Here is a 27,172-nt window from a genome sequence, read left to right as displayed (position 1 = left end):
AATGGCATGCCAGGGCGGCTTATGTGAAGTCTAAGGAAAATGTTGTAACATTGCTTTCTTGGGGTTCAGTAAGAACTTGAGCAACAGATATCACCCTGGGAATAGTGAGGGCTCTTTGAGAGTACAGTTCTGTGGATTGGGGCTTTTAATACACTGGGCCCTGTTGGTCTATCATTCATCAGCCTGAGGCATAAATAAAGCCCTGCTCCCTTTGGTGTATATTCTAGCATATGCATTTGTGAAGAAACTCTTGTTAAAACTTTTGAATGATAATGGCCAAGGCCTAGGGAAAGGCATCTGTTAGACAGGGAGTGGTCAGGTCAAACAGACCTGAAATAAAACCATTGACATAAAAGAAAGGCCTCTGTAATGAAGATCCCCCAGTGTTACAAAGTCAGTACGAAATTAAAAGCCTTGAGGTAGTTTTGCTATGTAGTTAAGCCAGAAGCCACAAAGTCCAAAAGCACCACTAAACTTCTATCTAGTGATGACACGTTAACCCACAAAGCTTGCCTTCATCTTTGGAAACTTCAAAAACAGTTGCTAAGAAATTCTTTTTTTGTGGGGGTAATGGGAGGGAGGATATGAAGGCAGAAAAAGTGAGAATCATGTGCTATATTCTGATATTTATTTGATTCTATTTATAAATGGTTTCCCTTTAAAAAAAATTGTGTTGCAATTTCACAATCAGTAAGTAACTCCAGCTCCAAACACAGGGACAATGTGAGTTGATTAGAACTATTCATTCTAAAGTTATTACAAGATTTGTTCATATACTAAGGAATTTGTGGGTTTTTAAAATCTTTATTAACTTGAATATGGCTAAATGATGTCTACTTTGTTTCCATAACCAATTATTAGTTCACAGAACTCCAAGGTACTGATAGCATTATTCAGCTGCTTAGTTCTAAAACATGCCCATTCATTCCTTTGGTTTCATTCCAATTTTGCAGCTTTCCCTATCCCTAGTGCTCAAGAGGGCTGAAACATGTTCTTAATATTTCCAGCTTTTCAAGGAAGCCCTCCCAGAGCTGGTATTCAAAGGCAGTATGCCTTGACATTGCAGGCACATAGTCTAGTAGTCAACTGACAGCCTTATTCTCCATGTATTTCTTTAACACCCTTTACAAAACCACCACTACATTGTGCGGTAATGAATTTTGTAGTATGCAGTTTGTACAGAGTCTATCCTGAATCTTCCAACATTCTGCTTTGTTGGATGACCCCAGATTTATATTCTATGAGAGGGAGAAGGAAAAATAATAATCTCTATTTACATTACCATGCACAATATTTTAAAAGAGTAATTGGAGGTGAAAATGTATGTAGACAGATAAATATATAGATATAGTTTTGTCAGCTGTGTCAGGGATCAGATGACCAGGTCACAGCAATTACTATTTGGGGACAGTATTGTTGCAGTCAAAGCACATTGCTGGGAACTAGGATCAATTAAACCCACATTTCCCTCTCCCAATAGAGTTGAACATATATAATGCGAATTTGCAGATTTTTTTTTGCTTTTGCTTATATATGCAGATTTAGAAATAATTATTATAAATATAAATTTCTAGTGGGAAAGGCTGTGGCCAGGTGACCTGTGTGTCTGCTCAGTCTGTTGTCGAGTTACTGTTCTGGTTTGTCTTTGCTCTGGACTTAGACTAGGCAGCCTGGGCGATCCTCTGCAAGGGAGAATACATGACTACCCTAGTAATGGTGCTAAGAACTACCAGGAAAACCCTCAAAATCCGATGCAGATTATTTCTTTTTATCAATTAATTTAGTAGAAGATCATTGATGGCCATAGATTATATGATATTACCATTTAAATTTTTTAAAATGCACTTTGTGAGTTTAATTAGTTATCTTTAGAGAGTCATTAGCCATTTTTCATTCCAAACTTTGTGTTTTCAGCCTCCAGGCTGTGCACTTCATGATCACCCAAAGTATTCTGTCGGTGCCTTACAAGTTATAAATTATTGGGAGAATGTTTCTTTATGTATAATGCTCCTTGAAACCCATCAATTACAGCTCAGTAGTTATGAGTAGTAAGAGATTTAATTAGCTTGTATTTTAGAGTTGCCATGGAGCATCTGAGCTTATATTTATTGATGGTTGCTTTTGTTGAAACAGATCAGAATACGGACAGCATTGTAATTATTGAGGGTTGTGAGCACTGTTTTCTTTTGGCTGACATTTGCCTGGTTCTAAATACGAGCAAAACAATGCTAAACTTGTACTGCTGTGCTCACAGATTCATTGTGGCCTAGCTTGCAAACTTATGTACAGCCTTTCACATAGGAATGTCTAGAGCCAGCCTTGCAGATAAGGGCTGAAATAGGACATGCTTCAGCAGACCCTGAGTCTGGGAACCTAGCTGAAAAAAGCTATGGTTTGTAGAGGTACACAAATAGGTATGATTCCCAGACAAATGTTTGGCATTGTGTGTGGGGGGGGGGGTGAGGGACGGCTGCAGAAGAGAAATGGCTGGTGTATCTATCCCCCACCCTCTCCTTTTCCTCTCAAAATCACGGTCTTCATCCACCAGGTATCTAGTTTGGCCTTAAGTCAACAGATGCCCTGCCTACACATACATGCCTGCTGTTTAGAAAAACTTTTCTAAATATTTTTTTCTTGACACAGTTTACCAGGATTTCCCAAGCAGAAGATAACTTCAATAAGTTCATGGATATACACATGTGTGCACAACTATATAAAGCATGCATCCATTTGCCCCTTTCAGAATGTGCAAACACCTCTCTTTCTTAATTTGAAACATCCTTACACTGCCCGAGGGAGGTATTTGCATGAAAATATTATGTCTGGTTTACCTTTTCTAAGTCTGTAGACACCATATTTAGCAGTGTAGCTTTAGGTAAGCTTCTCAAATAACACAGAGGGTGAGGGGGAATGTCCTGTGCATCAGAATATGCAGTCAAAATTTCAAGATGTGTTGAGGCATGTTAAGGCCTATGCAAAAGATGGTAATAGAATTCCTTTATCATTCCCTCAGTTAATATAGATAAGATGCATGCATTTAAATATCAGGTTTCACTGGGCACTTTCTGGCATGCAGCTGCTTTTGAAACCAACAAAACATCTATCTGTATGGCAATTGTTTGTTGAGAGGTCAGCCGTATATCATTCCAGAGAGACTGTTTTGCTTGCTTGGTGCTCTGTCATTCATTCATCTCAGGATCTGTCAACTTCAAACAACACCACCAATGGAAAGCCCACTGTTTCTGTGGACCTTTGGTCGCACACTGCCTTTTGATGGCAGGGCTGATTGAAATCAGAGGCCCAAAATCTCCATCCAGTCTTAAGCGTGATTGAAATGAGTGGGACTTAAACACATGTTGGCTGTTAAATATACGTAATGCATGAACACATGTAATGGAACACTGGTGCGGTTCTGTTTTAAAGAAAGAACAGTTTTGGAAAGAGGAAATCTTGTGCAGAGAAACTCGGGGGGGGTGTCTTTGTTTTCACCACCTGCTGTTTCTCCATGGAAAATTGCCCCTCCCCACCCCTCTTGTTCCATCCCCTACAGGGTGAAGAAAAGGGAGTATAGTTTTGAGTGGAAGCTTAAGCAAAACCCCCACCCCCAGCTGAAAGTAGCTGGAGGTGGAGAAGTGAGCAGAGGTGCCAGAGAAAAAAAAATGAGTGATCGGTGTCCTGTTTGCCACCCTTTAGACCCCATAGGAAACCTGCCAGGCCAAACCTGCTGTAGCCTGGAACTGGGTCTGCTGAGAACAGCTGAACATAGCTGTGAGCAGCCTGAGGACGCTACATCTACCTTTGTTCCTTCCCATAAAAAGCAAGCCAAGAGTGGGAGACGAGTATGTCAGCAGGTTCCAGGGTGGGATTTGGGGGAGTGATCTTTGAGTTTGTTGGGGCCCTGAGTGAGAGGCAGGAAACTGAGAAGTCTTAAACAGAGATAGAATCATAAAGTTGGAAGAGACCAAGAGGGTAATCTAGTCCAGTCCCCTTCAGTGCAGGAATCCTTTGCCCAACAAGGAGCTCGAACCCAGAACCCTGAGCCATCCAAGCTTCCCAAGTTTTTTGAAAGGATAAAGAAATGCTATATATTATATATTTATAAATGCATATATTTATTCGTAATTTGTATTCATGGTTTCATTGTGCATTTTGGTAAAAAAAATCGTATTCCACTTAAGAGATTTTGTTACAGTTTAAGCAGTGTGGAAACGGTCTAAATAAAATAAATGCCTGCTCAAATGTCACCTCTTCCCAAAGCTGTTTTTCTTTTGCGGCCAGGGGAAGAATAACATAATAAAATGTTAATAAATGTGTGGGTGGCGCTGTGGGTAAAAGCCTCAGCGCCTAGGGCTTGCCGATCGAAAGGTCGGCGGTTCGAATCCCCGCGGCGGGGTGCGCTCCCGCTGCTCGGTCCCAGCGCCTGCCAACCTAGCAGTTCGAAAGCACCCCCGGGTGCAAGTAGATAAATAGGGACCGCTTACTGGCGGGAAGGTAAACGGCGTTTCCGTGTGCGGCTCTGGCTCGCCAGAGCAGCAATGTCACGCTGGCCACGTGACCCGGAAGTGTCTCCGGACAGCGCTGGCCCCCGGCCTCTTGAGTGAGATGGGCGCACAACCCCAGAGTCTGTCAAGACTGGCCCGTACGGGCAGGGGTACCTTTACCTTTACCTTTAATATACAGATGAAAAAATGTGGACTGTCCCACTGACTAATTTCAATGAAAAGAACATGTGAGTCAAGGAATTTGCACTGAAGGGATACATTCACACAGAGAAACTTGCAATACGTGCTTTCTCCTGCTGTTTTAAAAATTGGGGTGATAAGTGATAAACCCTTCAAGACATTATTGTGAACAAGAATGGAGAACTACTGAGATCTTTCTACATCCTAATGGTGTGAAGTGGATGGTGTGAAGTGGGGTATTAGAACATCATCTTTTGTTCTTCAAACCACCCCCACAAAGTCACAAGAAGCATCAAGAAGTGACTTTAGCTATTCTGAGCGCTGTTCAAATACCAGTAGTTAATTACAGTTTTACAGATGTCACCCACTGGTGGTGTGGGATTCATTGGGTATATTACACAGTTTGAAATGAAAGCAAGAGCGTCTGTGTTTTGCTTGGAGTCCTTGCCTGAACTCAGATTTTAGGACAGAAAGCCAGCTCTGAACTTTTCCATACCTTTGCAGATTGATTCATGGGGACAGCACCTTGTACTCCCCCCCTCCCTGAGTATATCACTCATTTATAAGTGGGCAGTCCTACAGGGTGTTCTAGCAACCACCTCCAATTGCAGGTTTTATCCAGTGAACAAAATATTAAGTATCATTCTGCAAGCTACCACATCAATTTGCAACATTTGACCGTAATCAATTAAAAAAGGGTGCAACAATCGCTGGTAGATTTTAGCTGGTTTGCATATTTGCATAAATTCCAGGAAGCTGGCCCTGTTCTCAACTAGACTGCATAATTTGCAAGTAACTTATCAGGTGCAGGTGAAATGGTTGCTCTGCAACTTCTGTTCATGCATTTCTCTTTGACTCAGTAACACTTTATCTAAAAATATCAGAGAGGCAGTGACGCTATTTTGTTCACTCTGCTGCAACAGAATAAAAAAAAATTAAAGTATTGCAGTTACCCTAAAGAATGCCAGATATATTGTTAATCTTCTAAGATAGCAGTAGTTTTTCAGAGTGACATGCTACTTTTCAGATGCAACGCGAGCAGCCAGTATTTGGATTACTTATCAAGATAACAGATACAAATTGTAAATTTACATGAGAGTTCTCTGAACCCATGAAGAACTTTTTGTAGTATAGATAGAGTGTACTGTTTTGATATAGGTACAGAAGGTAAAGGAAAGATCTGCACTATTACTCAACCTGTTCTTGATTCTACCTTTTCCAGCCCCCTTATATGCCTGAACATGGTAGAATTTTTCAAATAGGACTATAAAGTGCCTAACTTTGGCTGGATAATGCCCTGTATTTTTCAAGTAACATAGCTCAGTGAATAGCCAAAATTCTGCTACTTCCCTTTCTAACAGGCCTATGAGAAAGCTGCATTAACTTTTAAGAGCTGGTTCAAATATGATAAAATCCCTATGCAGAAAGCATTTCCTTTGTAGAAAATAATCTGTTGTTTGTGGCCATATATAATGATTATATGCATTTCACTATATGTACATATGTTGGGAAGTTGTGACTAACTATTGCCCCTCATCACATAGACTCACAGTGAAATATTTGTGTGTATAGTCATCATAGTTAGTGATATTAGGGCTGTTCACCAATAAAGGTTTTTAAAGGTAGCTTGTGTAATGTTTTCTATATGAAAGTATAAAATTTTCCCCTTGCTTCTAAATAAATATATTTAGGAGTGGGATGCTAAGTGTTCATTGCAAATGAAAAAATGTTAATACTTTGATTTAGTATCAGTTCGCTCAGCATAAACCAGTGCAATATGTATTTGTTTTTCTAAAATGAAAACTTGTGTATTGCACATAAAGGAGTGTCCAGTAAGGATTGCACCCAAAAAGAGTCTTGTATTCTGAACACACTGGTTCAGAATCTATTCTGAACATTCGTCTGTAGAAGCCCTGTTGAAATAAACAATGGAACGTCCACAAGACACCTTTCTGCACATTTGGTTCTGCAGCGACACTGTGTACCAGAATATTAGAATTGAGCTAGGCAGAATTTTATAGTTACTTGCTGGCCGTTGCAAAAATAACTACATAGAACTCTTAATTAAAGCCTTCATGAACAGTTTGGACATTTGGGAAAATATCACATACAAAGCCACTTCCGGCCTGCCCAGGAGGTGGGGTTGCGGGCTTCACGCCCACCCCCCACGTGAGCGGGGGCTGGTTTCAGCCCCCGCAAGAACAGGGGAATCCCGGCTGTGTCTTCCCCCCCAGCCAGCCGATTGGCTGGCTGGGGGGGGCGTGGCCTGCCCTATTTAGGGCCGGCGCAGAGGGGGCTCGCCCTCTTTTTGCCGGCTAGCCCCCACGTTTTCCCACCCTCCCTCCCTCCCTTTAGGTAGGCTGTAGGTAGGTCTCTGACTTTGCTATGGACTTCGGTCTGTCGCTGCAAGGGGCATGGTAGGATTTTTTCCCAATTGGCAATTTACAGCCATTTGGTTTTTCGCCTACCTCGTAGCAACTCATCACAACTCCTCGGCATTGGCGGTTAGGCATTGGTAAGAAGGGGTTAAGAGGATTGGGGGGGGAGGAACGCCATCACCTCCCTCCAGTGAACCAAGGGTGGTCCGATAAAGGACTCCGGGGGCGTGACCCTGTCCGAAGCCTATGGAGGTGTGGGCCAAAGGCACGCCCCTGAGCGGTGACCCGGGGGGAGCTCCTAGTTGACGTGCCTCAGCAGGAGACTCCCCCCTCTATGGTGTTAACCCTTCCCGTGTCTCCAGCAAATGGGCTGGAGCCGGATAGTCGATAGGACCAATGCCTAAGCCAATGCCTCTCATTACTGAATTCAATAAAGTTGTGGCCTAATTCGCCCATTTAACCTTAAATTATGGTGTCTCGTGTTTTTATTTATCCTGGTGGGGGGCAGGAACTCGCCACGCAAACAACACTGTCCCATTCACAGAACTGGCATAGAGGAATTGGAACAGTGGCATGATTCCAGCACAAAGTGGTTTGTGAATTTTCCTCATAACACCTAGTACGCTCCTAATAACATTTGCAGTTAAATTGACTAATACCTGAAAGAGAAAATGTTACTAACTATTGGGATCAACAAAGACAAGAGTAAGATTGGCCTAGCCAGGGGGGTGGGGAGCAAAGTTCTGGAATCCTGATCTTGCAACACAGGGAGCCCCAGGGCAAAAAAGATTCCTCTGATTTCACAGATAGCACCAACACTTGCTCTTCCTTGTAATACATTGTTGTTTGCTTCCCTGGAATTAGGATGCTACATGGTTTCTCATAGTTTTCTCTTATATCTTAATATTAAGGGCAGAGAAGGATAAATCCTGAATGACTTTTCTTTTGAGACTCTTCCCATACATTTTTGCGCTACTCTGCTTTTAACATTCAGCCATTAACAGTTTTTTTTTCAGTTTGCAAGAATTTGTTTCAAGGCCCAGGAATACTGCTGTGTGGCACATTACTAACCCCAGATACTCATTTTGCACTCAGATAGTGAAGGCACCCAACAAGGGCAGGAAAAAGACAAGGGATTCTGTGCTGATCTTCAGTGCCACCAGTTAACAGGGAAGAGTTATTTGATTCTTCACCTGGTAAAGACTAATTCTGTGAGGGAGAGCCAGAGAAGACCTTGAGGCTGTCCTAGAAATATATAGGTATTTTATTATAGAGCAGTTGAGCCAGTAGGAAGAAAAGAAAAAATCAGTTGAAGCTGCTGTTGCCTTCTAGTCCCCACCCCCCTTATTTATTCATCCCCATTTAGCACTACTCCCATCTAGCTGTTCCACTTACTTAAAACAACAGATAATATGAAGTAAATAATAATCTGACTGCCTTTCCCCATATTACTGGAGTGCTGCAATATTGTCTCCACACTGTTAAGGAGGAAGGCTTCTTAGATATTAGAACTGAGACCCAGGTTCCACTTTTAAAAAACAATAACCCTGTTTGTTTCCCTGTGGCAGTATCCTGAAATATAGAATTATTATTATTATTATTTAACTCTTAAAGCTTCTGGCTTATTGTAGTACTCCCATACTACTGCAAAGCTAGATGGCAGTATCTTGTACCTGGCTATAAAAAAAGCTCTGGTGGGTCAGGCCAAAGGCCCATCAGGCCCAACATCCTGTTTCCACAGTGGCCAACCAGATACCTATGAGCTCTCCTCACCTGGAGTTCTCAGCAACACGTATTCAGAAGCGTATTGTCTCTGACCCTGAAGGAAGAACATAGCCATGGTGGTTAGTGACCATAATGTTCTTTCCTGGTTAGGAGCAGGGGCAGTGCAAGGTGGGTGTGGCGGGTGCAGTCTGCCCCGGATATGATAGACGTTGTGGCTTTGTTGCACTGCCAAAACAGTCCGCCTGCTGCCTCCCCCTCAGCTGAAGGGCTCAACAACTTTGGCTTCCCCCAGAAAAGCTCAACAACTCCATCTCCCCCCCAAAATATGAAATAAAGCCAAACCATTTTTGCAGGCAAAGAAATAAATAAATTCAATTTGACAAGAAATTTTCCGCACCGGGTACCACCTGACCTTTTTACGCCACTGGTTAGGAGGTCTGTTTTGCATTTTGAACCACTGGCCAGAATCAAAGTACAGTACCCAGTGTGTAGCCCTTAACATTTTTCTACTGTGGCGTTGCTTCCCATGTTTTGTAATGCCTGTCTTTGGAGTTCTCGCTTTCTTCAAGGCATTCTTCTAGATTTTGGTATATTTTTATGCGCAAACACGCACCCTGCACTCAAAAGAGCATTTGTGCAGGGAGTGTCCCCTGCTGTGGTGCATGCCTATGTGCTGTGCTCTTTATAGGTTGCTATTAATTCCCGTTTCTGATTTTGCTAGTTTTAATTGTTGTTTGGAGGATGTGACCTGTCACTTACATAGAGATACAAGGTCTTTTGAGAGGGATAATTATATTTCTAATTATAGAATTTGTGTAGGATTGATGCTCATGCTGGAGGAATAATTTATTTGACAGGTTTAGCTGCCTCTTTGTTTGTGAAGGTTCCTTTAAAAACAACAACTATGTCTGAAAAAGAAAGTTGCCTTCCACACAGCCCAAATAAAGATCTATAAAATTACTTTTTGATACATTCCCCCCTCACCTCAAGTTTAGTTGTTTGTGTTTTGTATATGTGTCCATCTGTGTTGCAACGGGGAACTTTTAAAAACCAATTACTGTCAAGGAAAAAAGGTGAGGTATAAATACATAATAATGATAATAATTTACCTAGTGAAAAACCTGTGAATGTAGTTTATGAAGAGATGAGGTGGGGGGAGGTATAAAGAACTCAGTGATACATGTCAGCTTTGGACTTGGACAGCCAGACATTTTCTAGTTTTATATAAACTGTGGTTTGCAGTGACATACCTACCAATAAGAGTCTTTACGCTGATTCACATTGCATCGCATTTACCAAGAATAATTGTTCACCATTAGCTCAAACACCTCAGCCATATGCTTCAACCACAAATGATACCAATTTTGTAGCATAATATTTTTGTGTGAAAATTTATCAGATGTAGCCACCTACTCCCACACAGCAGCATTCCAAAATGTGTTATCATCCCAGAGCTTCTTGAAATGGCTGAAAAGTTAACCACCTTCTTTCTTGGTTCTAGGCTGGACCATGTACTGATAGTGCAAACAAACAAACAAACAAACAAACAAACAAACAAACACTATCCTGATGTGAGTCACTGTGGGGCAAAGTTGCCTTGTTTTTAAGGAGCCTAGCTGGGATCTGGGAGATCACCTTTCATTGCTGCAGACAAGCAAGTTACACATGTGCTCAAAAACTTGGGGTGTGGGGCCAGAGTGCTCATGCACAGCTAATCACTAAGAAAAGAGAAGAAAAAAGCATACTAAATAGTGTGTAACTGCTGCTTCTAGCTTTCTCATTTTCTCTTATTTTTCAGTTGGTAAAATAGGTTCTGTGCTGGAGAAGTGCAGCTGGGAGCTTTTAGCCTAAGAATGGGGGACGGGGAGAGATTAAATATGTTGTTAAAAACATTGGAGAATGCAAGTGATATATGAATCTAGTCAAGAGTACTCATAATCTTGACATCTGTAGGCAGAAGTAGCACTTGCAATCATAGACATGCTTGGCTGGAGGAAGGAATACAGATTTTTCACTAGAAGATCACAATTTGCGTTTTGGGTATTAAGGAGAATGAGGGAATAAACCAACCTTTCTGAAATGACATCTAGATTCAGACTTAGTCACTGATGCTCATCACCTGAAATTATGAATGGTTGGTGCTGGTAGTCCCTGGAAATGTCTAAAGACCCCTGTTAAATGGTGGCTGGTGCTCTTTGGCGATGCGTGGTGTGGAAAGCAAGGAGACCAGCATTAGGTGGAGTCTCAGCCAAGAGAGGCAGAGCTAATTTTTTGTCCCCATCCTCATGCCTCTTGAACTCCACGAGAAGCAACATTTGACTGAAGAAGGAGATAGCCTGGATTGCTTGTGTGTGAGAAGGCAAGTGGGCTTGGAGGAATCAAGACTGAGACAAGTGGGGCAGTGCTGCATTTGCCTTAATGAACACAGCTGTTGTGATGTAAACTGGTGACCACTGGGGAGGCAACAGTGTGTTCTTGCTTCTGAATGGGATCCTCTGCTCAGTGGATGTGGATGGCAATATACTGTAGCACAGCAGCTGAGCAAAGTTGCCCTCCAGCTAAATGGAATTGCCAGTTGCGATATTAAAACCCTCTCTCTTCGGAACTCAGCTGTTTGGTCTAATTGGAATGTTGCTCCACTCATTGAGAGGTTTCCCCTTCCCCACCAGAATTGGTTATTTTGAGGCATGTTCCTTGCTAGGACCTCCTATAGTGAAACCTGCCTTTTGAAACTGGTATTTCCTAGAGCTATATTCGTGAAGGTGAAGCAACATGACCCACCTTGTGAAGCGGAAGCTTAGTTGCTGGCAGAAAGGCAAGTTGTCCGCAAAAGTTTTAGTGTGTGCTCTTTTTCAGACATGTTTAATTGATAGCTGTTACGACTCTGCGCTAAGTTCCTAGCAATCTCAAGGAACATGTTCTGAGAGCCAGACAGTACCATTTCCAAGCAGGGCATTAGGTTTTATTTCTTGGCTTATGTGGAAGCATCCATGTTTCACTCTTGACACTGTACGTACAGTGCAGCAATTGAAAACAAAATCCAACAGAAGCTTGCAATGCAGAAACGACCACAAAACAATGAAGGTGAAAAACAGGAGCGGCAAGTAATCTGCTTCCTCCTGGGTATTTTCTTTGTTCAAAATCATTTCTTCATGATTTGAAATTCCAAAGTCTTGAACCTGAAGCATTGCAGTGCTTGTGTCTCTGGCTTTTAGGTAATGTGACCAAGCCTTCATAGAAAGGGAATGGTATTATTAGAACAAAATGTTGAAAATTAAATATTCAATCTTATGCATACTTACAAGAGATTAAGTTCCAGTTAAACTCTGTGGGACTTCCTTCTGAGTCAGCATGCTTAGGATTGTGCTGTAAGATCTCTCCTCTTTATTTGCTAAATACTGGTTTGGTTCAGATGTACCAAACTGTTTTTTGTAATCCACTTTGGGGTTCTTTACAGTCAAGTGCTGTATAAATATCAATCAATCAATCAATCAATCAATGTAACACTGGAGTCTTGGGTGCAAGCATGCCTGCCTTCCTTCCTCCTCCTCCTTGAATGTTGAGATTCCTTTCCCTGGTTTGTGCCAAACCCATAGTTTATCATTACATTTGAACCTTCCAACTTTGGTTCTACTTCCATGGTGGAAGGAAATCATAGTAGTTTACACAAAAGGAAGAGGACAGGAAAACAGACACACCTGAAGCTTTCAAATAGTACCAAAGCATAGTTTGAGTTCCATCAGAACTGAGCCATTGTCATGGAGGAGTTTACTGGAACAATATTAGTGTTTATGGACATATAATTGCTTTAAAACCATCCCTCTTCCGCAAGTCAGTGCCTTTTCTTTTCAAGTATATTTTTAAAACAAAAAGACAGAATACAAGATGTAGTTGGAAGAAGAGTTGCCTGTAGGACCTTTGTTTGCTATTGGGAATCTAGCCTAGTAACTTATTGGCAGCTGGCATGATAATGAGCCTGTTTCACTGTACAGGAGCTTCATGTTATTAATTTCTGCCAGCTTCTAGGCAACACATAAACTCCTTTTCAGACTCAGAGCTCAACAGCAGCTTAAAGAAAGATGAGGGGAGAGAAGCACAGAGCAGAAGGAAGTAAACAAAATGGCACTAACCCTCTTCTTTCTTGTGATGATCCCAATAAACGAGGAGCAAGGCTGAACAGAGGAGTATAAGCTTATTTTAATTTTTGTTTTCCCCCACTTTTAGGAACCACCAGGACTCAGTGAATTCTTATGAGATTGCCCCCTCCTACTTACTGTGCCTATCACTCTAGAAACAGTTATCTTTTTCTGAAATGCCAGTGACTTTAATGTCCTTTTGGTGAATGATACGTTGCATTCTTTTTGTTTTGAATAATGCACCTCCATCACTTACCTACTGCCTTTAATACAGAAGTGAGTGGAAAACCAGGCCGCTGCTTGTGTCTCATTCTGTCAGTGGGGCCTGTACTGGTAGCTATGTATTTAATTGTGTAATTTCTTTTCAAAGAATCCAGTTAAACCAGTTCCTTCAGTTGCCGCCCTTTTAAAATTGAGCTTGTATTCTGTGCTTTTGTCAATGCATAAAGACATTTTCAATAGTGCATTCATGCCTCCTTTTCTTTGCTTTTTGAGGTTGGTTCATAGACAGCCTCTTGTACAAGAATTTATGAAGATGGCTGAAAAATACTTCTCTGATTAGGACCCTCTTTTGTTTGTCTGCCTCTATCTGTATCAGTTTTGCTTCCCCTCTGCTTTGCCCTTCTTAAGCGAAGGATGCAAATTTAGCAAGAATATCCCATTTCTTCTATAAATTTCCCATGGAATGACCATGACTGTATACTGTACCTCATTTTGAAAAGCAGACAGGGCGTACCTCTAGAGAATGTCCTAATCGTTTCCCTGCCTGCACACACTTCTAATAATATACAAGTGTAATTATTATACAGTTTAATGTTGATTCTTGTCATTTCCACACAGTAAATTACTAAAGTGGAACTTTATATCCAGACTGGCTAATCCTTTTCCTTTGCTTCTCTCTCTCTTTTCTTCCCCAACAGGTTTTTGGCATATATTCACAAGCTCCGACAAGACAGTAATGGAGTCATTGGGTGGCAGCTGGTGACAGATTCTGCAGTTCCAGTAACTGCTCATTTTAATAGCATTTGCAGTTATATACATCTATATCCCACATTTCTTTTGGAGAAAGTAGTGCAGCATACCAGCGCTGCCTTGTAAGGTATGTATGTTTAAGCATTTTGCATGGGAATTTGCTCCCTGGTGTGCAGTTTTGGGAGGAGAATGTGGCTCACCAGTCTACCTGTTGAGCAATATAGGAGAACTGGAATTTCCATTTGGTGGCAACTGATGAGATCCTTTATTAACTCCTTCCCTTTGTTTTCTGCTTTGAATTGCCTGCAGGACATTTCCCAAATGCATTTTATACTTCAATGTGTTGATTATGAAACAAAGTATCTGGCCATAGATTTATAACTTAAAAAACCCCACACCTGTGATATGCTTTGTTATGGTTTCTTGTGAAGTGCCGAGTAATAAAAGGCTTCAAAAAGGTTAAAACTAGTGTAGGTTTATAAGACCTGCAGTTTTATAAGAGTATATATTTAAAGTAGGTGAATAAATGAGCAAATTAAGTTAATTTGGATATTCAGAGGATATTAAAAAAAAATTTAAGGAACTGTAGAAAGAGAGGGGAAGGAAGTCAAGTTTTGAAATGTTAAAATGATTGTAAAATTAGTGAAATTTATAATCTTGAAAAGGATAAATAAAATTTGAAAACAGAAAAAAGGTTAAAGTTAAAAACTTAATTAAACATTATCATTAAAAAGCGAAAGCACCTTGTAGTTACTTTAAATAGGTACCGTATTTTTCGCCCCATAGGACGCTCCGTCCCATAGGATGCACCTAGTTTTTTTGGGGGGAAATAAAGGAAAATTTTTTTCCCTTTATTTCCCCCCCAAAAGCAGGTCGGGGAAACCGAACCAGGTCGAGGAAGGGTGCTGCGCCTCCCTGCTGTCCCCCGAGCTTGTGGGGCTGGCCGATGTCTGCCTCAGGCGGCAGGCTGCTATCCGCAGCGTGGGGAGCCCTGTGGGGAACTCCTGCAGGGCTCCCCATGCTGCGGATGTCTGCCTGGCGCGCAGGGCGCTCTGCTTCAGGGCGCCCCACCCGCCGGGTGGCAGGCTGCTATCCGCAGCCTAGACAGCCCTGCCGGACCTCCTGCAGGGCTGCCCAGGCTGCGGATGCGCTCCCAAAGTGCCGGGCGCTCTGCTTTCAGGGCGCCCGACGCTCCGGGAAGCAGGCTGCTATCCACTGCCTAGACAGCCCTGCCGGACCTCATGCAGGGCTGCCCAGGCTGCGGATGTCTTCCTGAAGCCTGGAGAGCGAGAGGGATTGGTGCGCACCGACCCCTCTCGCTCTCCAAGCTTCAGCGAAAGTCTGCATTCGCCCCATAGGACGCACCCAGATTTCCCCTTCATTTTTGGAGGGGAAAAAGTGCGTCCTATGGGGCGAAAAATACGGTATGTTTAAAGTGACCTTCATGGGGTAACAAAGTTAACCTGTTCATACAAGTTCTTCTGCTTGTACAGCAGAATATCCTCCCCTCCTCACTCCATGCACACGTACCCCACCAAATCTGTTTGGGGGATTCCCCAAACCCCTTGTTGCAGATTTTGGGGTTGAGGAGAGGGAAGAGAAGTTCTGTTGCACATACAGCAGTATGTGCACAAACAAGAAGACTTTGATGAATACAGACTATAGTGCTTTATTTTATCTGATTATCAGATTGAGGCACAAATTAAATGTGATGCCAGCAGATCCATTTCTTTAAATGTAAGTCTTTTCCAATTATATAATGAAGAGAGGAATGGTGGAGGGCTCGATCTCATTTTGCTTTTTATAGGAAAGGCGGGGTAAGCACTTACACATGTAAAGCACCTATTGCAAGAAGAGGCTATAGGGAAGAGGTAGGAATCTGTGGCTCCCTAGATGTTGCTGGGCTGCCTCCGTCACCTGTGACCATTGGCCATGCTAGCTCGGGCTGCTGGGAGTTGGGAGTCCAACATCACCTGGAAGGCCACAGGTTCCCTAAATGGCAGCTGCCAGGTTGATTCAGATATTTTCCCTGCATACCCCTTTCGCTCCAAAAATCTTACCTTGGCCCTGACTTTGGAGGTGACTATAGCAGAGCTGGGCTTAGAGAAATTAGTCTCCTGCTGTTACGTGTGCTTTGAGCCCAAAAGAGGTAACTTCTATTTCAGTGGATGGCTGGTTTGTTTTTGGAAACAAAGGGTATGCTATTGGTTGGATCTTTTGTCCCATTTTCTCAGTATTAAAGCTTGGCTGTGAGCAGAAAATACAGATTTCATGCTAACAGCCTCCCACCAGAATCTAATTTTAAATTTGCAATCTGTTGTCTTACAAGGTACTTTTTATTTAATGGTGAAACTATGAAGTTCATGAAGCCTAAAACTTTGGTGGTTAAATTTAATTTTTCATAGTTCTTTCATATATAGCAATGTTCCCCAAACTTGGGTGTCCAGCAATTTTTGGACTACAACTCCCATCATCCCTAGCTAGCAGGACCAGTGGTCAGGGATCATGGGAACTGTAGTCCAAAAACAGCTGGACACCCAAGTTTGAGAAACCCTGGTATATAGTATGGAGCTTAATTGGGAAATAAAAAAAGTGTTCCAGGAAAATAAAATAAAAAACTTGATGAGGATGCCTGTCTGCATGGAAGGGTTGGGAGAATCAGCATTCTCTGTCTTTGGAAATCTTCTCCTTGTACCTAATATATAGAAAGATGGATAATGACTGATTTGGTCTTGCAGTTAAATGTGTGAGTAGTAATGTAAGGGGTCCCTGTTCAATTATCAAAACAGTGGCTAACATAGGCCAAAGTGCGCTTTAAGTTTGTTTGCCTTCAGTGGGATCAAGCATGCTTAACTCTGTATTGGATTGTGGCTTTTAATGGCAGATCTGCAATGTTGTAAGTCTTCTTTGGTGGACTTTGATGTGAGAGCAATAAACCCAATAGCCAATTACCTTCAAACAAATCACCTTGTTGGGTTTAATCACCCAATCACTTTACTTTAGCATTTCAATAGCACTTAAAAGAATTCCAGGAACTTCACATGTGTTATCTTGTTACCCAAGGATATGGCCCTCCAGACGTTATTGGACTACAACTCCCATCATCCCTGACCATTGGCTATCTGGTTGGGACTGATAGGAGTTAGAGACTAACAGCATTTAGAGAGCTGTAAGTTACCTGCATATGCCTTAGAACAGTGGTTCCCAATTAGGGATCGAGGGACCCCTGGGGGTCCGGGGAACACACCCATGGCCCCACCCTTGCCTCCCCCCAACTAATTCTTAGTCACTTTTGCATGCCAATATCACAAATTTTATAGTCTGTTTCCGCGCTGTGTGATTTTTCAATATATTGGCCAAAATCATTTTTGAACCCACACTATGATAACGATTTTGACCCGGCAATACACAGCAATATATTGCTCCTCGTGTGAGGATACTGCATGATGATCTCAGCTGCTGACACTGCTGATCTGAGCTGTCTTCCCTCACGCTGAGGGAGACTCGGGCAGCTGATAACACTCCAACCTTCTCGCACGTTGAGGGAAAACAGGGCAGCCGATTGCGAGGCGCTGCCTTCCCCACACACTTAGGAGAACAGGCCTGCGGATCACCTTCACTTCAAGGCACCGTGGCACTACCTTCCCCTGGCACTGAGGCGGAGCAGCTTTTCTCAGTTAGTAGGAAAGCAGCAGCGGCCACAGTGGACATGCATCTTCGCTAGCTGCCCTGTTGATGGTGGCTTGATGCAGCTCCCCCCATCCCCATCCCCTCCCACTCAAGCCATGCCGTGGAGGTGACTCTACTTCCTCTCTTCCTCAAGAACCTCCAATTTATCTTCATGATTGATATAAAATACTTGCATCCTACCTTTCTTTCCAACTGAAACTCAAGGCAGCTAAAAAAAAAAGTAATACTGGCCATTCAAAACAAGGCAAAGAAGGGTCTGTCCTATTGAAGCACAAAAAGAGGGTCTGGTTGTCGGTTGTGCCGGACAATAAAAAGGGCCTTGCTCCCTCCTGCACTGCTAAGCTGCAATAATGACTGCAGTTTAGTGGGAGCCCAAGGAGGGAGGGCATTTGGACCAGGCAGGTTGACTTAAATGCTCATATATTAAGTTAGCATTTTAGCCATTATGCCACGTTATTGTTGTTGTTGTTGTTGTTGTTGTTGCTGCTGCTGTTGTTGCTGTTGCTATATATTATTTATACTTTGGGAAGCTTATAATACATATAAAAACATAGTCAAACCTCAAACTTTAAAAACCTGATACAGGGCTGGCTTCAGATGTTTTCTTTCTTAATGTTCATTTCCTTAACATCTGATGGGAGGGTGTATCACGAGGAGGGTGCCACTGCCAAGAAGGCCCTCTGCCCTCAGATGATTGCTGTAGTCTGTTGGTATCCAACCTGTATTTCAACCCTTCAAATATGCCTAAAAGTCTCATTTAAAAAGTAGGATTTACATTTTTGTTAACTTGGGTGGTGAGTTAAAAGTATTGTGTAATGCCTGTCATTCTTTGAACATAATCCAGGACAAGTTAAAACCCTCAACTTGCATCATGTCCAACGTATTAAGGATGGTCTGCTTACCTCAGAGTACTACTCAACAGATGCCTTTTATCACAACCTATTTCTTGCTAAAACTTTCCCACGAACACCTCTATTTGTATTCCCAAAGATGATGGTATTAAGAGAACCATTATCACAGCTACTGAATTTTGTGGTAGCAAATGAATGCTCTTTGAGGGAAAGCACTTTTCTCCTAGCTGCTTTTATTTCTTGCTCAATAGAGATTACTCTTAGGTTCTTTTTTGGGGGGAAGCTTTTTAATTTTTTTATGATTTTGTGCATTATTTATGTTCTGTGTTGGGTTCATTGCATGTGCTGAACTGGCAAAATGCATGCAGTTGCTTTATTCATTGGGCAAGTTGCTGCGTGTCTAGGGACTGAGTTTCTGTATAGCAAGTTGGTCTAAAATTAGCAGCTCCTTTCTCAGTAGCTGAGTCTCATGCTCCTTCTTCATCTGACACAAAATAGTGATCTCATAATTTTCGAGAATCATCCATCAGAACTTAGATTTTCCCAGCTCTAAAGAATGTAAGGTGAATTTGGCTGCTTTGGTTTGAATCCTTTTAGTTGGTAGTTGCAAACCTTCACTGTAAAACCTCTTTATATCCTTTCTAATACACAGCAGAACATGTTGAGACTAAGCACACTTGCCTTGGAGCAAGGCCAGTTGAACACATTGAGATTTACTTCTGAGTAAATAAGTATAGGATTGTTCTGAAAGTCTCCTAATTGCAGTTAAGACCTGAAAGAGATTAGTTGCCCTTTGAACATTCTTAAGTACTGTGTTGTGCTTCTACTTAGGATGATCGAAGTGTGATAAATGGATGGATTTCTGCTGCCCTTTCCACTGTTGGGGGAGATAGAATTTTAAACAAAAATGGAAAATGGTGGAGAGAATGGTGGAGCTGCTCTGTTGTCAAATTTGTAAGCCCTTCTCCAAAAGAATGGCAGTGGAGCCTCGCTATGTAGGTAGAACATTTAATTCTTGAAATGTCCTACTGACAATCGCAGATGACATTTGAGTATCTTGTGTGTGTGTGTGTATGTGGGTGTGGACCTTCCCCAGGACTGTGTGTTTCACACTGTTAAAAGGGTAACCAGTATTCAGTGACGAGGAAATTTGTATAAGTCATGTAACAAATTAAACTAACTTTAAATGAATTTGTATTTTGCATAGGTAGGTTGTACTATTTTGCATATTTGAGACTAAAGACAGATGTAGTATAGAAACGACTTTCACGGAGCTGTCAGCCCTCGTTTGGTATTAACACCTGTCTCCAGTGTACTAGTAAATTGAACACTTGACGTATCATTCTTGTCCTTATGGCAGTACATTTGCTCAGCTGCCTGGTTGCTACTGTTGGCTTTCTCCTCTTCCGCCTGAGGAACAAAGTGCCTTGAAAGTCAGGATGCTGAGATGGAAGCCATCTCTGGCACCCAAGTGCAGGACACTTCCTTTCCCAGCAGGGCAAGGTGGTATCAGGGAGAGGCAAGAATGACATACTTCCATTCAATTCACTGGTGTGCTAAAAATGGATTTTAATATAAAAAAGAGAAGCAATTGCAGCTCTTTCTGCTTCTGCATCTATCTTTAGGCATAATCTGCTTGTGTTTGTCCGTGGGAAGGGCAGGAGCTATATAATGTCCTTCTCTCAAACAACTGAAGAATGTTTAGCAAATTCTCTGGCTTCTGAGGTTTCATCACCTATTGCCCACAATCACCAGAACTATGAGACTACAAACTACCATTTTAAAACTAGAAAGCATTTTTAAGAATATCACATTTGCTGGTTTTTTGGCATTCCTGTAGAATTGTGGGATACACATAGCCCTGCTTTTTCCTCTTTTGTTATTCCAAACAGTTCGAATTCTATCTCTATTGCTCCATGCCATCCACCATCTTGGAGCGTGAGTTCCCCTCTGGATCCAGCGCTTGACCTGCTGTCCATTCATTAGTGTGACTGAGGCAAGGAAGCCTTCATTCATTTAACCTATTTGCATGGAGTTGTCTGCAGATTCCAGAGCCTTGAGCAATCTGAAACACTAACGCTTTGGGACATTTTGTTTTCTTCTTTGACTTATTCTGAGCCATTCTGCTTCGGGTGGAGCTTTTAAGATTTCCACATCAGAGGTTTTTTTTGGCTGAGCTCTTATTCCAGAATAAGTAGCCCGGTTTGTCTGGATTTTTGGTGGTGATGAGAGTTGTGGTTCCAGGTCATGTTCAAGAGGGGCTTTCGGATAATGGTTCAGGGTCTGTCCAGAAAATATCAAGTTTCTTTCTGGGATTTTCACTCAGGTTTGGTTTGATCCCCTGAGGAGTAGTAATTTGGTTTATCCTGAGCTCCCATTAGCACTGCAACATGTATGCATCCTGTTTTAGGGAAACATCATTTCTAATTTTGCCATTCTCACTGCCCTGAATGGCTTGTGAATACATTCCAAACTCATAAGTTCAAATTTTTAAAATAAAAATTCCACTGTGTTCAAGTGTGTTCATTGGTAACCGGCTTGACACATTGCTGAGATATAAAATATAAAACTTAGAAAAGAGCAACATCATAGTCAACTATAATCTTTAACATAGTTATATTTATATTCTTAAAGATGGTTTTCATAGGGGATTGGGCAGATTTATGAAGTACCGGCCTATCAGTGACTATTAGCCATGATTGCTAAACACAGCTTCCATGTTCAGAGACAGTAGGCCTCTGAATACCAGTTCCTGAGGACAATAAAGAAGAGAAGGCTCTGTTTGCTTTCTTGTCCTCCTTAGGTATATCCCAGAAGCATCTGGTTGACCACAGTAGAAAATGGGATGCTAGACTAGATGAGCCTTTGGTCTGATCTAGCAAGGCTCTTCTTATGTTAGATATAAACCCCAATGAAGAGAACTGTGTAAAGTGTACTTCTGCAGCAGAATTTGTCTGAATAAAATATCAATGTATTGCTGCTCTAAGAACGAGGTGGCAAGAACTGTATGTCACTGAGAAGCAGATAACTAATTTATCTCTTCCTCCTCAACCAACTCTTCTTCATTTACTGAAAAACAATTTCTACATTAATTTGAATTATGAATCTTTTGGATTTGTTTGCACATAACTTAGCCTCTTTTCATGATAAGTTGACTCTTAAATTCCATTGGATTATTATAGTCAGCACTCCTATTAATTTTGTTATATTTTATTGTATTTAAAAAATATTTTAATACTTGTTTTCTTCTAAAAATCTGAAAGAAGTTTACAGCACAGTGCAAAAAGTGCAGTGGAACTTAATCCCTATACAGTGATGATAATAAAAGCAATAAAATAATAATAACAGAGTTGGATTAATTAGCAATTGAATCTTGGGAGAATAAGTTTTCAGCAGACACTGATATATGAGCACATGCCATAATAGAGAGGGCAGGTATTTGTTGAATTGTGTATGAGAGCACAAAAAAGATATATGTATATACATACCCACTCAGTCAGACACACCTCGCCTAAACCATTTCAGTTTCAGACTGAGGGTCAAACAAAGTCATGGGTCACAGGGTGTGGGGAAAATAATTGGTTAATTCAACCCCTTGGCTACATTTTGATTTTATTTCAGTGAAGCCTGTGTTGATTTTTATTCAGGTTATATTTCGTAGATCAACATATGAATTTGGAAGTACTGGCATATGTATTGTTTATTACCTCATAGCATTGTGAGACTTGGGCATGTTTTGTCAGATTCATACAGAGCAGCTGCTTGATATATAGGATAATGAGTGGGTCTGTCAGGAACACTGGCAGGTTAAACTAATCTTTTATTAACACGAAAAGGGGGGGAAACACTTTACGTTTGGAGAATATAGGTTGCATTTGTAACACATTCATGTTTCTTGTTCTTTCAGACCCTTAAACCATGGGAAATGCAGAGAGCCAAAATGTAGAACATCAATTTTATGGAGAGAAACATGCCAGTTTGGGAAGAAAACATACATCACGTTCCCTTCGCCTTTCGAACAAAGCATCTCGCCGGACCAGACATGCTTCCTCAGGAAAAATTATTCACAGGAATTCAGAAGTAAGCACACGATCTAGCAGTACTCCTAGTATTCCTCAGTCATTAGCAGAGAATGGCCTGGAGCCCTTTACCCAAGAAGCCAACTTGGAGGATTTTGGAAGCCCAATCTGGGTAGACAGGATGGATATGGGCTTAAGGCCAGTTTCTTACCACACTGATTCTTCGGTTACTCCCAGCGTGGATAGCAGCACAGTCCTCATGGCAGCCTCAGTACAGAGTATGCCAAATTCAGAAAGCGGTAGACTTTATGGAGATGAATCAACATATCTGGCTGAAGGGGGTAGCAGGCAACATTCGTATTCAACAAATGGGACCAATTTCTTGGAGCCTATAAGTTTCAAGAAGAAACGTTCAAAATCTGCGGATATATGGCGTGAGGACAGTTTGGAATTTTCACTCTCTGATCTCAGTCAAGAACATTTGACAAGCAACGAAGAAATCCTAGGCTCTACTGAGGAGAAGGAAAGTGAGGAGACTCGAGGGAGAGAGGCGGGCAGCAGTCGCCAGCCATTGGTCACCTGCCAACGTGCCAATTCCATGAGTGACTTGTATACTCCAAAAAACTCAAATGCTGCAATCAATGGGGGTCCACGAAATACGCTAGGAGGGTACTGTCGGAATTTAATGTCTCATATTCCAGATATGGAGAACCACAAAATGTCACCAGCCACAACAGAGAATGTTCCTTCTTACAGTAATTACAACACGCTCCCCTGCAGGAAATCTCATTGCCTCTCAGAAGGAATCACTCACCCAAAAATGAGCCATAGCAACAGTATGCATGGCAGACGAGCAAAAACAACTCAGGTAAGAGAACCATATCTTATTTCAAACTTGACAACCTGTGGTGTTCACTTCTATAAATATGCTGAGTTTTTTTTAATTGAAATGAGAATTTTGTTTGCTAGCCACAAATAAGCTATGTTCCATTCAGATCCTTGATTTGTAATGAAGAGTCAATGTAGCCATGGACAGAACCAATACTTTCCTGATGATTAAGTAGAATTTGATTCCTAGGTGATTTTATCTATATACAACCTATTCTAACAATAACAATATACACTCTTAGTATTTGAGTTGTTGGTAAGGGGACTTGCCTAAGAATCAGATTACAGTTATTAGAATATAGAACTACCATGGTTCATGAGAGTCATATTTTCATGACAAAATATTCACATAACAAAACATTTGGGTGGTAACAGATCATATATGCAAATATCATCTTAGTTATCAGTGGCTTAATTGTTAGCAGCAATGTACCACCCCTGAGATTATTCACTGGAATGGCAGATAATTAATTACTCACTATGGAAGGAGAAAACTACTACTTTGTCCAGTCAAAAAGAAAGATGGTGGCTCTGTAGACTTTGAAACAATGCTGCTTCTAACATTTCCTGATGTTCTATTACTTTTTATTAAATATGTTTCATTCTCAGTGCATAAAAAATAACAATACCACAACCATTCATCACAGTCAATTGACATATAAATTGAAGGTGAGAGCTGTTTTGTTATCACCAGTGGCACTGGTAAGATGGTTTGTAGGCAGAATTGCCAGTAGCTACTGCTCGGTAATGGAGTTTGTGTAGAATTTGTGTCTGGTGCAGCTGTCCATTCAGCAACTCTGCACTTGCATGGTGCTGGCTGTGGCATGTCTCCACTCCCACTGCAAAGGGTGGGAATTTCCATCATTTATCAGCATGATAAAGTGTCATCAGCTTTATCTTCCAGATCATCTCCCTGGCCATACTGGTTACTGCTATCAAGAAATTCTAAAATGCCTTATTCTGCTGCCCGATTTCTCTATTCCATCATTTCCTCCCTGATCTGATGTACTCAAGTTGCTCTTTCCCCTTGTCAGTTTCCTGTGACCAGCTGTAGCAGTGATATGAGACTCTGGTCTTAAATTTGCATGATGTTGTTTTTTTCTTAGGCCTTAAGCAGTTGCTGAGACCTTGCATGGAGGTGTTCTTTTAGCTCAGATGATATGAGTGGCTTTTAGCTCAGATGATATGAGTGGCAGCTTTAACTGATGTACCAGTTCCAGACACGGCCACAGGCACAGCCACCAAGTCAGCCTTCTAGGGATAAAGCAGTACCTTTTCTCCCACCAAACCATTACTCCAAAATCTACTTACCTATTAATTGAGACCACACCTCCATGTTTTCTAGGGATGTAAGTGCCTTTTTGTTGTATGGTATAAGTACAACATGCATGAATAGACAAATATAAGCCAACTTCCTCTGTCAAGTAGTTCTGCAAATAATAGCTGACAAACCAAGGGGGGAAATGTTGGGGCTAATAAAGAAAGAACCATACCTTTTTTATCCCCCTTTATATGGACCACTGTTGCTTAAATGACGACATCCAATGACATAAAATGTATATTTTCATAAATATACAATCATGCCAACCATAGGCTTAACATTGTCCCAAAGAGAAATTTCTTGACTTGACCAAGTTTAAACGTTTGTTATTTTCTTTATTATTTTGTAGCTACTGTAAGTTCTAGAGATGAGATATTCTGCATGTTGTACTGGTCTGCTCTCAACCTAAGTAAGAATATGAGTCAGGTCAAAAGGAAACTATGAAATTTATCCTGTATATATTCAATGTGCAACTCTTCCTGTTGACATATATTTGTAATTAATAGTCTTTACTGCATTCATCTTCTAAGACGTAATTGTTCAAATGAGGTTAGTTATAGCCTTTCTTGGTTTTCGGTATTTGCCTTTTGTAGCTATCTGTTGTGAAATGTAGCTAGCGGATGAAATTGAACAATCCCAGAAAGAAGCCTGAACAAATAGGTCAAGACTAGCGCTAGACAGCATGCTTCAGTGACTACTCTGATTTTATTTTATGTTCCATTTTAGTACATATGTAGCAGAGAATGCAGACTCTTATCTTGTGACCCGGAAAAAGAAAAACACTTCACGTAGGGATTGGATAGGGGGGATAAACCATCTGACTTGCATCCTGATGCTGAGTTAAGCTTGGGCAATGCACCATTCTTAAGTGCAATTAGATCTGACAGTGTGAGCTGGTCAGATGAACAGCTTCTACAAGCGTAGGTGTTGGGATAAATAACACATCAGCAAAAGATGCCCACTGGATGGCAAGGAGAAGCCTGAATGGATGGGGGGGGGGGAGAGAGAGAGAGGGAAAGAAAGAGAATTCATCAGTTGGCACTAACTTGTAGGAGGTAACTGGAGGCGGGTATCTGGATTAGCTGCTTGCGTTTGATCCATGAAGATGTGCTGTTTCTAAATATAAAAATGACATTCTGAAACAGATGATGCTGTTTTCCCACAGCAGAAGCTCTATATTAAAAACAAAAAACCCCGTAAAGCATCAGCCCTTTTAGTAGGGGCGCTTATGCAACATCAATATAGACATTCTTCACAGTTCTGTCAAGGCTGCTGAGCACAAATTAAAGCTGTTGGTGATATCCAACTAGAGAGGCAAAGGTAAAGAACCTCACAGTTGTTCATCCAAAGGCAACTCTGGAGTGTGGCCGCTCATCTCGCTTTTCAGGCTGAGGGAGCCGGCGTTTGTCCACAGACAGCTTTCCAGGTCATGTGACCAGCATGACTAAACCGCTATTGGCGCACAGAGGACTGCGACGAGTGCCAGAGCACATGGAAACACCGCTTACCTTCCTGCTGCAATGGTACCTATTTATCTACTTGCGCTGGCATGCTTTCGAACTGCTAGGTTGGTAGAAGCTGGGACAGAGCAACAGGAGCTCACTCTGTCATGCGGATTCGAACTGCAGACATTCCAGTTGGCAAGCCCAAGAGACTCAGTGGTTTAGACCACAGCACCGACCTACGTCCCTACGATATCCAACTAAGCCATACTTGAATTAAACCTATTGAAATCAGTTTGATTGACCCAGAGGTTCTGCTAATATCCCCTTTTCAGGCAAGGTGGTGGACAGGGCAGTAGCTGGACAATTTCATTTGTTTTGAATGAAAGGAATTATCTTGACCCATTTCAATCTGGATTCAGGCCTGGTTTCAGCTCTAAATCAGCTTTGACCACCCTGGGTGATAACCTGTATTGGTAGAGAGACTGGAAAGGAGAGCGAGCCTGTTGATTCTTCTTGATCACGCTGCAGCCTTTGATACCATCAACCATGATGAAGTACCGGTAGCTTTGCAGCTTGGGAGTTGGAGATACAATGATATGGTGAGGAACAGCAGTGTAGTGGTTCTGTTCCAGTGCTGCCGTGCTGTTTTGAGAGAGCATCATTGGGGTGCTGCTGCTCAGCCACTGGGCAATTGTTCTATGTATTTTGCTCTGTCCTATGCGCACAGGGCTCTGTCTCTATGCTGCTTCAGCATCTGGGTTCCTTGAGGGGAAAGGGCAGTGTCAGGAGGCAGTAATGGGCTGGATGAGAGCCAGTAAATTGGCACTGAATCCTGACATGATGGAGGTGTTGATGGATAGCTTTTGTGTTCGGGAAATGGAGAGACAGTTGGTTCTAGATAGAACCTTTCTTCCTGAAAGGGCAGCTGCTTAGCTTGTGGGGAAGAGAGGTGCTCTTCAATTTAACACTGGCATTGGAGACGTAGATGGCAGCAATGGCAAGAAGTGCCCTATTTCCACCTCTGGCTGGTACACCAAGTACAGCTGTTCCTGGATCAAGATAGAC

The 27,172-nt window shown here is 41.8% G+C and overlaps 1 protein-coding gene across 12 annotated transcripts in view; it reads left to right on the top strand.

Annotated features, from left to right (window-relative positions):
* TIAM1 (TIAM Rac1 associated GEF 1) overlaps positions 1 to 27,172 on the top strand; it is a 187,948-nt gene that overhangs the window by 84,902 nt on the left and 75,874 nt on the right. For 9 of the 12 annotated variants that reach the window (XM_079972001.1, XM_079972011.1, XM_079972000.1 and 6 more), the window contains 3 exons: positions 13,842 to 14,020; positions 19,266 to 19,429; positions 22,342 to 23,321. In XM_079972001.1, coding sequence (XP_079828127.1) covers positions 22,353 to 23,321 — 969 coding nt within the window. In that variant the 5' untranslated portion in view covers positions 13,842 to 14,020; positions 19,266 to 19,429; positions 22,342 to 22,352. Of the gene's footprint in view, positions 1 to 13,841; positions 14,021 to 19,265; positions 19,434 to 22,341; positions 23,322 to 26,586; positions 26,707 to 27,172 lie in introns of those variants that run through there. The other 3 variants (XM_079972009.1, XM_079972007.1, XM_079972003.1) reach the window with 3 other exon arrangements.

This window comes from Podarcis cretensis (assembly GCF_951804945.1).
Source record: "Podarcis cretensis genome assembly, chromosome: 4".
Classification (NCBI taxonomy): domain Eukaryota; kingdom Metazoa; phylum Chordata; class Lepidosauria; order Squamata; family Lacertidae; genus Podarcis; species Podarcis cretensis.
The sequence above is the reverse complement of the archived record's forward strand: the minus strand, read 5'-3'. Positions and strand labels throughout refer to the sequence as shown.